Source organism: Anas acuta, chromosome 19, assembly GCF_963932015.1.
Source record: "Anas acuta chromosome 19, bAnaAcu1.1, whole genome shotgun sequence".
In the NCBI taxonomy this organism is placed as follows: Eukaryota; Metazoa; Chordata; class Aves; order Anseriformes; family Anatidae; genus Anas; species Anas acuta.
This window is the reverse complement of record NC_088997.1, coordinates 3,755,825-3,770,071: the sequence shown is the minus strand read 5'-3', so window position 1 is coordinate 3,770,071 and position 14,247 is coordinate 3,755,825. Positions and strand designations below refer to the sequence as shown.

Below are 14,247 nucleotides of genomic sequence, written 5' to 3'. Positions count from 1 at the left end.
CCGGCATGCCGCGCGGCCCGGAAGCGGCTGGTCGCTATGGAGGAGGACGAGCCCGAGCTGGCGGCCGGGCTGGAGGCGGCGCTGGAGCTGGCGCCCGCCGTGCAGGCCGCGATCGAGCAGGTGGGGACGGGGCCGGGCTGAGGGGGCCGGGGGGGAGCTCGGGAGCAGCGCCCGGCGCGTTTTAGAGGCGGCTCCTGGCGCCCCTCCCAGGTTTCTGGGAGCCCCCTAGGCCTTCAGCCCCCCCCCCCAGCCCTCCTCAGCCCCCCCTCAGGCCTCCCCCTCAGGGCCCCTCAGGCCCCCCGGCGGTTCCCTGGGCCGTGCCGTGCCCCCAGCAGGGGCTGCCCGGGCTGTGCGGGGCTGTGGCAGGGCGAGGAGCGGCTGTGATGCTGCTGTGGCAGGTGGCACGGCGGCGCTGCCCTCTTCTTGGCAGCAGTGTGTGTGTGACGGCTCCTGGCAGGGCACTTACTCACCTCATGCCATGCACGCAGCCTTTCTGGCTCCAGCAGGCGGTGGTGGAGCTGGGCAGGTGCCTGTGAAGGCCTCTAGGTGAAAGCTGCTGACGAGGCCTGTTCCTAGGCGGAGTTTCTCTCGTTTAAAGTCTGGCACAACCCTGTGAAAGGTGGATAGTGCGTGTGCCCGGTTAAAACAGGGTTTTGTGAGGGCTTTGTGTGCAGGGTGATGTGTGGAGGTGGTGCTGCAGTGATGGGGACAGCTGCTGTGCTTGCTTGGCGTGGTTTTGACCACAGAGAGCAGAGCTGGTGGCTGTATGAATATGGAATAAGTATGGTACCAGAGAAGGGAATGCAGCGTGTTTTAGTCTGCAGGGACAAAAGCACAAAGGCTGCCAGCTGTACTTGCATCATTTGAGCTACTTCTGGAGGCAGATCAGATCTGTCTGCACCACTGCCTCTCTCTTCCTTTTCTTGGGGGTAGGAAGAATCACCCGGCTGATTCTGTTTTTTTCCCTTTCTTTCATGTGTGAGTGGCAAACCCCAATCTCCAGAGAACTTGTACAACCATTTCTTAATTCATTGTGTTTCATATTACGTGACTATGAAAAACAAATTTTCTGCCTCTCACCGCAGGGCCTCACAAAGCCTGAGTGAAGATAAGGGCAAGGCCTCAGCAGGGGTCATCACTTCCACACAACTGCAAAGCTCAGGATGGTTTGGGATGCGTAATTAATGGCTCGTGTGTCTTGGGAATCCCTTGCACAGGGCTGGTTGTGCTCAGGCTGTATGTGGAAGCACGCATGTATGGTATCTGTGTTTACCCAGGCTGATAGCCCCAGGAATTTTGGTAGGTTGGAGATCTCATTCCTGAGGACTTTATGCAGGCTTGTTAGAACGTTGCCGTTGAACACAACCTGAAGTGGGTGCTGAAGTGATTAAAAAGTAGCAGATACTGTGTAAAGTTACAGGAATTAAAGTTGATGTGTTGTTCATTGTATTTTTCCCTCCCTCTCCTCAGGTGTTCCCCAGCCAAGATCCCCTGGACAGAGCAGATTTCAACGCTGTGGAGTACATCAACACTCTCTTTCCCACTGAGCAAGTAAGTAGTGCTCACAGTAAATCCCTCTCCTCTGTGCAAGGAGTAACCTGGTAGTAAACGAATGAAGGCGTGTTTAAGCCTGTGAAGCCTTTTCTTCCACACAATAGCATAGGTAGTAATGCTGTGACAACAATCGCTTCTTAAATCCTCATCTAATGAGGTCCGTTTGTTATGCAGCTTCTTTGTACCCAAAGTGCTGGCTGGAGTCAGAGTTCTTTGATCTGTGGACGTAAATTAGTTTTATACACAGAGGTTTGTGTAGCAGCACACCTCATAACTGCTGTGTGTTAATCATTAGTGAATCCTCAAGGGTTTTAACCGCATAAGACAGGTGTTGAGTGTGAAATATCACTGAGGAGTCATCCGTGTTTATAACCCATTGTTTCTTTTGAGATGTAGAGAAGGAGGTTGCTGTGGGATCATTATCCATACTTGGTCTTTCCCAAATCAGCCCCGGGGCAGTTTTGGAGTAAGCTATTGTGAAAAGGTGTTTCTGCAGCTCAAGACTGGGTTGGGAGGCAGCTCCATTGCAGGTTCTGCCGTGTTTAAGCCCCTCTGCAGGGTTGGCTTTTTGGCCTTCAGGTTTCTCTCTTCAGTTTGCCGGTGGTGCTGGTTTGTCCTTCCTCCTTTTTGCTGGTGGAAACCTATTTTCCCCCCTCAAAGCCCCTGCTACAGCTCCAGCAGCAGCCAGGCCTCCTCCAGCCATGCGCTGGGTGCCTGAGCTCTGCGGGAGGGTCCTGGCCAGGGAAGGTGAGAGCTCCGCACTGCCCACTGGAGGTCACTGTCACCACGGTGTTTCAGGGCCGTTCCTGCTGACTGCAGGCTCCTGGCAGTGCCGAGAATTGCAGGGGACACCCTGCTTGCATGGGGCTGAGGGGAACGTGCAGGGCTGTGCCCTCTCTTTTGCTGCTGTTATGTGACCTGAAAAGCCGCTGAGTTGCCCTGTGTCTGTTTCTCCACCTGTAAAACAAAGTCACACTCTTCTTCTTGTGAAGTAAGATGCATGAGAAAGTGCTAATTGCCACAGCTGGTGTGTCGCAAAGTAAAAAGGGAAAACCTACTGACTTTCCTTTGTGTTTTTCATGTTGTAGTCTTTGGCAAACATCGATGAAGTTGTGAACAAAATCAGACTGAAAATAAGGTAAGTGCTTCTCCATTTCATCGCATCTCAGATGGGCGGTAGTCTGGTTGTTACCAAGGCTTCAGAAGTACAGCCTGTGCTGTGGCTAATTAGAGCTTTTAATTTGCTTAAAAGACAGGACAGGATCAACCTGAAGCCTAATAGAGTTGGAAAGAGTCAAAAATGTATCGCTAATTAGAGGTTTGTTTTTTTTAAAATCCTGCCCCTATTGTGTAATATCTGCCTTTCAGGTTATTTTATGATGGGTCGCAATGAACTAGGAATCAATGAGTACTAAACTTTAGTACAGTTTGAAGGCTGAGAGAACAAACTACCCAGAATACTTGCTTGCTGAGAATTTTTATGAGGTCAAAGTAGCAATTGTAAAAACTCGCATTTTATGTTTCTGTCGTTATTTGTACTGTAAATGTAAAATGAAAACTCTGCAGGAGGAAACTTACGTTTCTGCACAGTCTGGCACTGGCAGCCTGAAAAGATTGAGACAGCACTTTAATATATGAAAAGTGGAAATGAAAACCGACAAGGGAAAACGTGTGATATTGCTTAAGGGAAGAGAAATACAAGGAGCCCCAATTAGATTATGTAAATTTTTTGTTTTTGCAACAGGAGCTTTATATTGTGTAAGATATTGCCCCACAGAGAGAGGGAGAAAGAAGTATGAGTTCAGCATTGGTAGCACCAGCTCTTGGATTTTAAATCAATTTTGTAGCTCTCAAGGTTCCCAGAAATTATTTTGCTCAGGCATATAGAGAATGGATTTGACATTATAAATTCTTTTCTGCAGGAGGTTGGATGACAACATTCGAACTGTAGTGAGGGGACAGACGAACGTGGGACAGGATGGCAGGCAGGTATGTGTATCTCATCTCGAGCAAAGCCAGAGGTTCTCATCTTGTGATGCTAAATTGAGGCTTGGCTCTGGCAGGCAGAAACCTGCTCCCATCGTTAGGGAGGTGTTTCTGCTCTCTTTTACGCTAATGACTTCCCGAGCTGCTTTCTGAACAGCTGTTCTGTCCTACCTTCTGATCACCCTGCAAAGGGAAGTGAATGAGAAATCAATTATAAAAATCAAAAGCAAAACCAGGAGGCTTGCAGTCATGCTTCTCTAAAGCTAATTATAAACTAACAGGATTAAACAGGTACAAACACATTTGCCATTGAGTAAGAATCAATAAGAGGCTATTTAGCCTCCTAACTAGGCTGTTTGCTGAAGTACCCCGAGTAGCTAGTGACTAAGCTTGATGACTGCCTGCCAGTTCATCCTGTATGTATTATTTGGCCACCAGGTTTTCCATTTGTCTCTTTCTTGACAGATGTGTTTGCTCAGAGTGCAGTATTGAACAGCACGGCCATGGCTGCGGTGTTTGTGAACACTGAGCTTGGTCCCCGTGTTATCTGGCAGTGAGGTATCATTTGGTGCAGCTGTATCTCCTGTGTCTATTGATTCATCTCTTTAATACCGGATTGAGGAAGGGGTTGCTGGGCTGGGATAATCGTTCCCTCCCCAGCAAGGCTTTTCCAGCAATTCTGCTTCTTGCTGCAGTAGCAGTTGGCGCATATCTGCTCTTTTCTTGTGATAGCACTGCCCCCACTCTCACTTTTTCCCCCTTTATTAAGTCTGTTGTGTTGAAAGAATAAGTTCTGGGCAAACTGGACGTGAAGCCCCTGCAGGAAGTGGTGAAAAGAACTCTGCGTGGAGAACAGAAAAAGACCGAGATGAAAACATACATCACTGGCTGGCTTCCAACAGGCTGTGTGTGCAGCCTTGTGCTCCAAGGGCTTTAGAGAGGTTACTTCATCAGAGAACGCACAGAGATCGGGGCTTGAGGTGAAAAACTTTTCATTTCTAATCCTACCTCTGCCACAGAGTCTGGCATCGAGTGAATTATTTACCTTACCCGCACCTTTGTATTGTTCTCAGGCAGATGTGAGCTGCTTACCTCTCCTAGCAGAACCAGTTCGGTGTTTGTGTGGCTTCCCAAGTAGTGCTGTTAAACTGGGGACACTCCTGGGATGTAGCCCACCTTGGAGTAGTGCTGCCCGCAGTCACTGCGGGGATGAGGCAAGAAATCAAGTGGGCAGCAACTGCAGGGATTGAGGAGGGGAGTGGAAATGAGTGCAGTACATGGAGGAGTGTGGGGATGGTTGGTGGCAGCAGGGAAACTGCTACAGTTGTCACCTCAAATGGGCTCAAAAGGCTACACATTCAGAGAAGGCTTTACAAAAATAAAATCAAAGAGAGCTGTGGGTACAACTTGCCCAGATTGCCTCAGGACTCACAGGTCCAAAGGATGCATGGGGTGGGGGGGGAGAGACAAAAGAGGCAGTGCCACAGTCAGCAGTGCTTGCAGGGTAACAAAGCCTCCCTGTGCTATGGAGGTGCAGTGAGTGTTGTTTAGAGCTTTGCCTTATTTCTCTGCTTTTTACTCTTTAATCCCTTTGAAGTCCCCAAAGCGTGTTGAGGCGGACTTGGACAGTGTCCTGCTCTGAAGACTCGAGAGGCAAATCATCCGTGCAGCCCTTCATTTAGCTTGGTTGTAAAAGAACCAATTAAATTTCTGTCCAAGTTCTTTTTTTTTTTTTAAAAAAAGAAAACTTCAAACATGAATGTGTTTGTGGTGTGTCTGTTGAGCAGGATGTTAAATTTTTATAGAGCAGGAGGCCTCTCTTCTCCCACTCAGAGCAAGGGTTTTGTTTTACAGTACGCGGTAAGAAGAAGTCTCAGTGCAGCTGAAAGCAAGGTGCCCTTAAGACAAATCAGTGCTCTGCTAGGAAGGAGGTCAGAGCTGTCTGAAGCGTTTTTTTTTCCTCCTTTTTATCTTTTCTGGTGGTAGTTTGAAAGGTCTTACAGTAACGTTAGGTGCTCTCTTCCACAGATCTCACTCAATTTGCAGGAAATCTTCATAATTCTGATATTTCCTGTGAAATTGGGTTGCAGCGTGCATGTAGATGGACGGTGTCATCATCCTGTGAGCGTCTCCTTAGGAAGCCCAGGGTGCAGATCATTATTGCATTTTATATTTACCACACCCTCAATTAATAAAGAAGCGGGTGGCAACCAGCTTTTGCAATAGGTTGGAAATAAAGCTTAGAGGCAGCCCCAGCAAGAAGCTGAATACATCTTCCCATTTATAGTGGCTTGTTGCCGTGAGATGCCCATGGCCCATAGGATGCACTACTTGCCACAACCTAGCTTTTGAAAAACCCATCCCTGGCTTTTGCCATATTTCTATCCATGGGCACACCGAAACCCAAGGACGGTGCAATCCTTGCTTTCCTTGAAAGCGTGTGCTGGGAATAAAAGCACCTGTGGACTCTGTTACAGCTGCTTGGATTTCAGTGGCAGCTCAGGGTCCTGTACATTTACTGTAAGCTTGGATCTGGAAGGTGTTTTGCAAATACCTCTTTGGTCGTGTTCTCTCCTAACCCCATGCGGTGCAGACTAACCAGGATCTGCCAGGGTTGCCTGACCTCATGATATCAGAGCTAAAGGAGCTGCTTTTGTCTGGAAAGTAAGTAGCACGCTTTTTATAAACATCCTCTCAATCCCTGACTTCCTTCCCAAGGAAACAAACCTCAGCTCCAGTGGTAGAACAACAGAAAAGTTCCTGTGCGAGCCAAAGCAAGCCAGGAGAGGGTTCCCTGCTGAGTCCCTTCTCACTGTTTTCCACAGTAGCTGTGTCCCCCCCGTTGTGGGTGCAGCCGGAGCTGTGCACACCAGCAGTTGTTGTCCCTGCTGTCCTCGCAGAACACGCGCCGTGGGTGGAGAAGCTGATTCAGGGAGCTCAGCCTTGGCTTTTCCATCTCCTGGCAGCTTTAGCTGCCAAACGGGGGATTGGGAATCTCATGTAGGCTGTTGCTTCAAGTGCTGCCCAAATCACAGGGGCCAGGGAGCTGTTACTGACTTATCTTTGTTTTTATAGCATGTTTGGAAACCGTTGATAGCCAGCAGGTTCCTAGAAGATAAACCGAGGCTGTGTAGCCCGTAACAACTTGGTTTCTCTTTGGGTACAGGGTCATTTTTCAAAGCTGCTGGCAAAGAGCCTTCCCCTCGTGCTGAGGAGCAGTCCTTTACTCAGCCCTGCTGAGAGCTGCACCTTCGTGGCTGTCCAGGAGGGGGGAGCCCAGCCTCGTTTTTGAGACAGGGCAGTGTTCTGCTGGTAAGTGCAGGCAGTGCTGCTGAGGTGCCTGAATAGCTCTGCGTGCTGTTCTCCCAGCTGGAGCAGTTGAAATCCCCATCAGGCACCGTGGTGAATAATTTGTATGCGGCTATGGAAATGCACTCTGCGTGCTCCTTGAAGAAAAGGAGACCTCAGGGTTAGCGAGTTCAGCGTGTTAATTGCAGATCCAGCCACTGATACTGCCTGTGATTGAGACTTCTGGCTGGTAGCGTGGTGGTTGTAACGCTGGGGACGACGTCTGTGCTCCAGCTGCGTGCTGAGATGAGTGAGCAGGCCTTCGAGGGGAACCGTAGGTGTGTGAAGGATGCAGGAGTAGTTTTTTTGTCATCAGTCATTAACTTTTAAGCAGTTGCCTAAGTAGTCTCGATCTCACGCACACGTTCATAGCGAGTCGTACTTGGGTCTCTGAAAAAGCAGGTTCTAAATCTAGAAATAAAGTAATCAAAGAGATGTGGCCCCCAAAGAGTTACTGAAGTGGCTCTAAAGGCAAGAATGCTCTCTCCTCTCCACCGAGCGTAATGTTTCCCAGTTCAAAGCATCTGCCTTTTTGAAATTTTGCCCTAGAATTTCCTCCAAATGCAAGAGCCTTAAAATAGTCTGGCTCATTTGGCTTCCCCTTCCTGGTGCGATATTTCAGTAGAGCCTGCAGACAATGCCGTGAACTTCAGAAATTATCTCCCTAATGAGCCTTTTATGGGAGGAAACAACAGCCGTGGGTGGAACATTCCTCTGCAGGGCGTAACAAAATTTTCCTTGGGAGTCCCAGACTTGGGCTATTTCTGCTGCCTTGGGAGAGGCTGGGAATGCAGGAGCCGCCGTAGTTCTGGCGTAACGATACGTGGCTCGAGCTGTGCCTGCACTTTCTGGGGAGCCAGCACTGTCCGATCCTTTGTTTTTTATTTTTTTCTTGTAAGGTTTTTCTCAGATCTGCTGCTGGACTGGAGGCTGGGCTGACCTTGCTAGGAGCTCCAGTCCAGTTGTGGTATAATTTCCTCTTTGCCCCAGGGTGTCGTATAAAAAGTTCCCATAGATTTTTCCACTGGATGTGTAACGCGCTCAGTGCGTTTCTATTTGTCACTCTCTTTAGTTGTGTTTATTGCTGAACCTTCTACATGGACTGGCTGTAATTTTTTTGACAGCAGCTGACATGCCTTTACTGCTTGTTTGGCTGAAGCTGCTTCACCTATCCTGCTCTTGTCCTTGCACGAGGCAGCCTCTGCATTTTCAGCCCGGTTTAACCCTTAACAGTGCCTGTGCAAGCAGGGCGCAGGGGCCTGTGTCAATAAAGGTGAGGCAGCTTTGTTTGAAGCCTGCTTTGGGAGGAACTGAGACCTCGAGGGGCTTTCCAAGATCCCCGGTGGTTTTGTGGCTTCATAATTTGACTCCTTAAAACAAACAAAACCTCTTTGTCTGTGGCCCATCTTTCCCTTCCTGCCCTGTGCACGCACAAAGTAAATAACTGAATTTCAATGGGTAAGGGCTGCTCTAAACAAAAGCTTTGCTTCCAGAACGGAATAATTCAGTGGGATGGAGCCTTTGAAGATGAAGTCCAACTGCCTGACCTCTTCAGGGCTAACCAAAAGTTAAAATACATTAATGAGGGCCACATCCAAATGCCTTCCAGCACTCAGCGTGTCCTGGTGCGGTAGGGTCCTGCCTTAGTGCTAGGCCAGAGTTAAGCGCTAACTGGAAGAGGAAAGGGATGTGCTCCGGGCTGGGAAGAGCCGTGTGTGTTTCTCATGGCTGAAGATAGGAGCTGATAACTGGGATTGCTTTCTTTGGCTCCTGCTTCTTTGCTTTGCTCCATGAGAACAGTAACGTGGTGTTTTTTTTCTTCACTACAGCCGTGCAAAAAAGGGGTGGCAGCTGCTGTGGTTAAAGAACACAAATATATTCTTGTTGCCCAGCCTGAACCCGGCGCAGCAGTAGACAGCTTAATTAGCCAGCCCGGGCTGGGTAACCATTGCTGTCCTTTCTCATCGCATGTAAAAATAAACACGGCTCAGCTCTGCAGCTGCGGTGAGTCCCAGGCAGCCTTCCCTGCCCGCGTGCTGCAGCGTCTGGCGGTCGTTAAGGCTGTGGAAGGAGGGGAAGGATGCGTCTGGCAGGGAAAAATGCCCACAGGTTATTGGGTTTTACAAGGTCGTGGCTGGAATTAAGTGAAATGGGGTCGTTGTTTTTCATAGTGATCGGGAAACGTGTTGCAGAGCCGATACAGGGAGGAGAAGAGATGAAGATGGGAGGAAAAGAAACGAAGATGGATGGCGAGCAGAAAAAAGTGATGTGCAGATGCTGCAAGTGGCAGAGAAGAGCAGCAGGGAGCGTGGCCCTCCCCTGCTGGTGGTGTCAGCCTGGCTGCCGGGTGCCCATTTAGCTGGCACGTCCTCAGCTGCAGGGCAGCCGGCGGGTGGTGTCTCTGGAGTCAGAGCTTGTCCTCCCCTGCTCCGAGTGCTGCCTTACAGGCAGCAGCAGCCTGGCAGGCAGAGCTGATTTTGTGCAGCGTCTGCATAAACACGCTGATCAACCAGCGCCCTCGCTGCAGCTTCCCTTCCGACCTCCACCTGTTTGTGTGGAGGTGGCTCTTTGGGCTACAGGTGGCGTTTGGCTCAAAGCTGAGGTAGCCAGTGCTTTCTGATCTCCTGCCGTAGGTACTTTGGTTTCATTTCTGCGTTTATTTAAATAAAGTGCTCTCTTCCAGGCGTCCAAGTGCACGCTGCTTCCTTGGCTGCAGGTTTGGCTCGTGGCCGGTGCTGCTGCGCCTCGATGAGGGGCCTGGGCTCTGCTGGGATCGTTTGTGTGAGCATTGAGAGCAGACAAAATCACCTTGAGAGCTCAATAACTAATTAAGCCTACGTCTGAAAAATACTTGGGGGCTTTTCTGTGTCACCACCCCTGATGTTGTAGGCACCAACTCTGGCCTATTCCTTCTCTCCCCCCAGGGCTGAGCTGTACTGTGTTTGTTTTCTATTGAACGGTTCAGTATTCTGAAATACAAACAAGCAAATGTTAGATTTCACTGTTTTAAGGTGATGAATGGATGAGGGTTAAATACCGTGTCTGAGGCTGTGTAATTTTATAGATTAAAAAAAAAAAAAAAGTCCTGCCACGGATTCTGTAAGGCTCCAGCCTGGTGACTGAAGTCCCAATATTCTTTTGTAACCAGAGAATAATAAACAGAAATTGAGCTGCCAAAATAAATCAAATGTGAGATTCATTTAGAGTCACTTCCCTAGTGAATTATGACAGCTGGACAATGTCCTTCCCATCTAGGAGACACGGTGAGCTCTTTCTAGCCCAGAACGTATTTATTGAAAAGGGTTTCAGGTGAATGGCATGCCAGGATGAAATAGCGCTGTTTATTATTCCTTTGGCTACTGGCCATTAAAACTGGCATCTGCAACTGCCCGAAGAGGTCAGGCATAACTTCTGCCATCTGCTGCAGAGCTCGGTTCGAGGCGGGTCTGGCTGTGACCTTGCTTTGTGCCTCTGGGTCAAGAGGTAAGGAACGCACCGTGTCGTCCTGCCGCCTGAGGCTGGGGAGCAGGGCACGTTTTGTGCTGGTGAGAGATGTTTTTTTTCATCTGATGGTGTTAAAAGCAGGTTGCAAAGGGAGCCTGGGATGATCCACAGCCAGTGCTGCCTGGTTTTGGGTGCCAGCAAAGCGAGAAGCCCAGCCTGGAAATAGAAATCCTGATAACACACAGGAGATTTTGTGTTACTGTGGGATTTTTTTCCTCCCCCTTTTGTCATCTCCCATTTTTGGTGAGTGGTATTATTTATTCTAGTTGTGTTGCTTCCATGCCTGTGGCAGGTGAGCTGTCAGCATTTCCATTCCGAAATCCCCGTTTGTAGGGTTTGTGATGTGGTTGTCCGTTCCCCCACCTAGATCTGGCCTCCTAAGGCCTAAACCTGAATTCACCTTGCAAAGTCTGAGAAGCACCGACTCAACGGGCTGCCAAACTTGGCTGCAGGATGTAAAACTTGTGCTGCTGTGACAGGTAAAATCACTCACCTGAGCAAGACCAATAAAACTGCTGTCAGTTACAGCACACCACCACCTTTTTTTTTTATCATGCAGGGCTGGGCAGTGCCATAAAACTGACAGCTGAGAAGGGCGCTGGCATAACGCAGCCGTGAGCTTCAGGAGCTGGGCTGCAGGGTTTCAACCAGCACTACCTGAACATCGCCTCCTGCTTCACATCCGCTGCCTGTGTTTGTGCAGCTACCCAGAGCAAGGGTTTTGATTCCTGAGTATGATTTGGAGGGTTAAGTGAAGGGACAAGAGGAGCGATTTTAAGCTCGGTGCAGTATTGGACATAATCTGCTTTGTTGATTTAAAGCCTCCTGTGCAGCCATAGAGGTTAGGACTAGAGCTGATGACAGAAAACTACATTTTTTAGAGGCAATTGTGGTGGTTACATCGCGTTTGATGAACTCCTAGGGTGGAAATTTGCTAAAATCAAAACCAAGGGTGATGAGTCTCACAGGTTTGTGTGCTCAGGGGAATTATCTGGGAGTCTGTCCTGTGTTGTCACAGTGCTCTAATGGGCAAGCCCTCTTGGCTTTAGCTGCAGCAGTTTATCCATCGCTGTAAAACTTAAGAGCTTTCTCTAAAATGAAATCAGACTGAGAATAAAAGTGTACTTCTACCCTTTCTCAGTCTGGAGGGACTCATTTGTGTGAGATTTTAGTGGCAGAAATTGTTGTTAGGCTGGTCACAGTATGCAAGGGTTTCTTTGAAATCTGCAGCTGAGGCTCCTTTGAGAACCGGGGATGGGAACTTATTTTTAGTCATGGTCCAGATTTTCATTGATCTGGGCTGTAAGTGTGGCAGCAAATGAAAGAAGCATTAACACACTGTATTCAAGAGCGGGGACCGATCCAGGAGTGTTAAATTCTCAGCATCCTGACCACAGCCCAATTTGTAGCATTAAAAATACATTTGGATGCTGTGAATTTGGCAGATGTGTCAAGCGTCCATAAAATACTTAGCAGAGGGCAGCTTTCTGATGGGAGTAACGACATCCAATTGAAATATATATTGGCTAGAAGGAAATAAAACTAGCACGTTTCTAGAACAACACCAGGGAGCATATGGAAACTATCAAGGTATTTTAACCCTTGCTGGGGCCAGAGCGATGTTGGTTCAGATCATCCCAAAGCTCAGAGCTTCCTAAGCAAGCAAACTACCTCTGACAATTTGCTCTTTCCCCAATTAAAGAACACTTTGTAGTACTGCACTCTTAATTCCTCTGTTTGTGTATTTCCTGGCATTTCAGTATTTGTGTACTTGCACAAGATTCCTGATGGGAAGAACATCCAGAAATCAGCACACCCACCAAGGAGACACCACTGCTTGGCTGGAGGGACGCGCAGCTCTGTAGCAGAGGGCAGGAGCTGTGCCTGGGGTGGGGAGGGAAGGAGGATGCTGTGCCCATTTGCAGCAGCTCTGGGGATTTGCAGAGGCTGTAATTCACTGACTTTGGTTTTAGGCTCGAGCACTGTTGCTAATGCTGGTTTTGGTGGTGTGAACCTCGTACTGTAAGCCATGGGAACAGTAACTTTCAAAGGACGCTTTGCTTCAAAATGCTGAATTCTAAATTCGTGCCAGGATTGCTCCGTTAGGCTTGGTCTCATCCCGCTTCTCACTTGGCTTGTTTTATTTCCTCCTTTTGCTGGTTGGAAGATCAAGATAAAAAGGTGCCACAAGTGATGATGTGCAGACTGACCTTAGAAGTTGCTTGGGATGATGCCAAGGAAAGATATTTTTTAGGCTGTCTTTTTCTTTATGATTCATGCTTTAACTGCTCCCTGTCGTTTCCTACTGGTGTTCAATGGACTCCTTTCCTCTTGCATCTCAAGGTGAAGAGGGTTAAAGAGCTGCAGCTGATTCATGTGCTGTGCTTTTCCCTCCTGCTTTGGAGCAGATGATGGAGACCTGTGTAGCTCGAGGTATGTCCAGCTTACCTGGGGGTAACGTGTGCTACTGAGTTAGGTTTTCCAACTCCCGTATGCATCTTCTCAGCATTCTGTGTTTAATCACTTTTGTTAACACAGGAGTGGGGAAGAGCTTCCACTGTATAAGCACAGACTGGCTGGAAAATAGGACTGCTTAAAATCCATTTAATTCTTACATTTCCTCTTCCCCTTGCAAGAACTGGCTGAGGAGCCCATTTGGAGGCTGGGGCTGCGCTGACCAGTGCCTGGGTTGCAGGTGAGACACCCCATGCCAGAGAAGGAAAGGGCAAGCGATGCACAGCCAAGCCTGTTGCCTTGCATCACACGCTCTGTCTTGCTCTGTTGCTGGTCCTGCCCTCTTCCTAAATTCACCGGTGTCAGAGCAGCCCTGGGGACAAACAGCTCAGCAAAAGGCAATCGGGCAGAGTCCTGCCAGGGCTGGACTCTCAGCTGGTGCCTGGCATCCAGGGACCACAGAGGTTGCATGAAGTTTTAACAAATAATGCCGGTGGGTTCATTGTAGCTTGCAGGCTCGCTTGCTGATTAGAGTCATATGGTGTTCGTCCAGGGCATTGCGAGCTTAATTTCAACGTCCTTGTTTCATCTAATGATAACAGATCACATATCCAGTCACTTATTTATTACTGGTCCTCAGCCCTTGAAATGAACTGCACTTTTAGGGAAGGAAATACAGTAACGTAGTTCTTGCAGGGCAGTTGGAAGTGCCGTAAATTTGCGTGTATGGTGAGGAAACCAGTAAATGATACTTCAAGGTGACCCCCGTGTCAGGCCACAACAGTGGGGTTGGTGGGTGGTGTTCATCGTGTACGCCAGCTGTGTCAGAGGAAGAGCAATTCCTTTCCTCTTGACACGCTTCTGGTTTTAGAATGTCTGTCCACAATAAATCCTCTATTAATAAAACAACAGCAAAAGCAGTAAGAAAAGGCTTTTAAAAAATCACGATTTGCTGTCTTAATGGGAGCAGTATGAGAATTTAGTGAAGGGAAATGCGTTTTCCCAAATCTGAAGTGTGCTCTTTTTACGTGTCTGTAGTTTCCCATCTCCCGTTTTACAGCCGAAAGAGTAATCATTATGCACAGCAATAAATCTATTTATTATTCCTTGAACAATTAGGCCTGCTTTCCTGCCTCAGATGTCAGTTTCATATTTCTTAATAATGAACACCATTTATCAAACGTGAGGTGATTTTGCGCTTTTCTTTCCCCTGTCTTCACAGTGACCAGGATGGCGAAATTATTTTTTCCCCATTATTGCTTTTACTTATTTCCTTCCTTTACGTGCAATATTTTACTTTCGGATGCTGCAGTTGGAATGCTACAGCCAAAAAGTTTTCATTGGTTTCCATAAAAAGAACCATTAAGAAGTTTAATTGTAGACTTTGTGCAACAAATAACT

At 48.2% G+C, this 14,247-nt stretch overlaps 1 protein-coding gene and 1 long non-coding RNA gene across 2 annotated transcripts in view; both read left to right on the top strand.

Moving 5' to 3' along the window:
- The first annotated feature begins 5 nt into the window (after window positions 1-5).
- The window catches only part of VPS53 (VPS53 subunit of GARP complex), a 62,242-nt gene continuing 48,000 nt past the window's right edge, over window positions 6-14,247 (top strand). Inside the window, 5 exon segments of the mRNA XM_068655623.1 lie at window positions 6-29; window positions 31-120; window positions 1,471-1,551; window positions 2,643-2,692; window positions 3,477-3,543. Coding sequence (XP_068511724.1) covers window positions 6-29; window positions 31-120; window positions 1,471-1,551; window positions 2,643-2,692; window positions 3,477-3,543 — 312 coding nt within the window.
- Window positions 3,554-12,706, top strand: LOC137842038 (uncharacterized). Its single transcript, XR_011088890.1, has 3 exons — window positions 3,554-8,892; window positions 9,060-10,871; window positions 10,952-12,706. It is a non-coding gene; the product is annotated as an uncharacterized lncRNA (long non-coding RNA).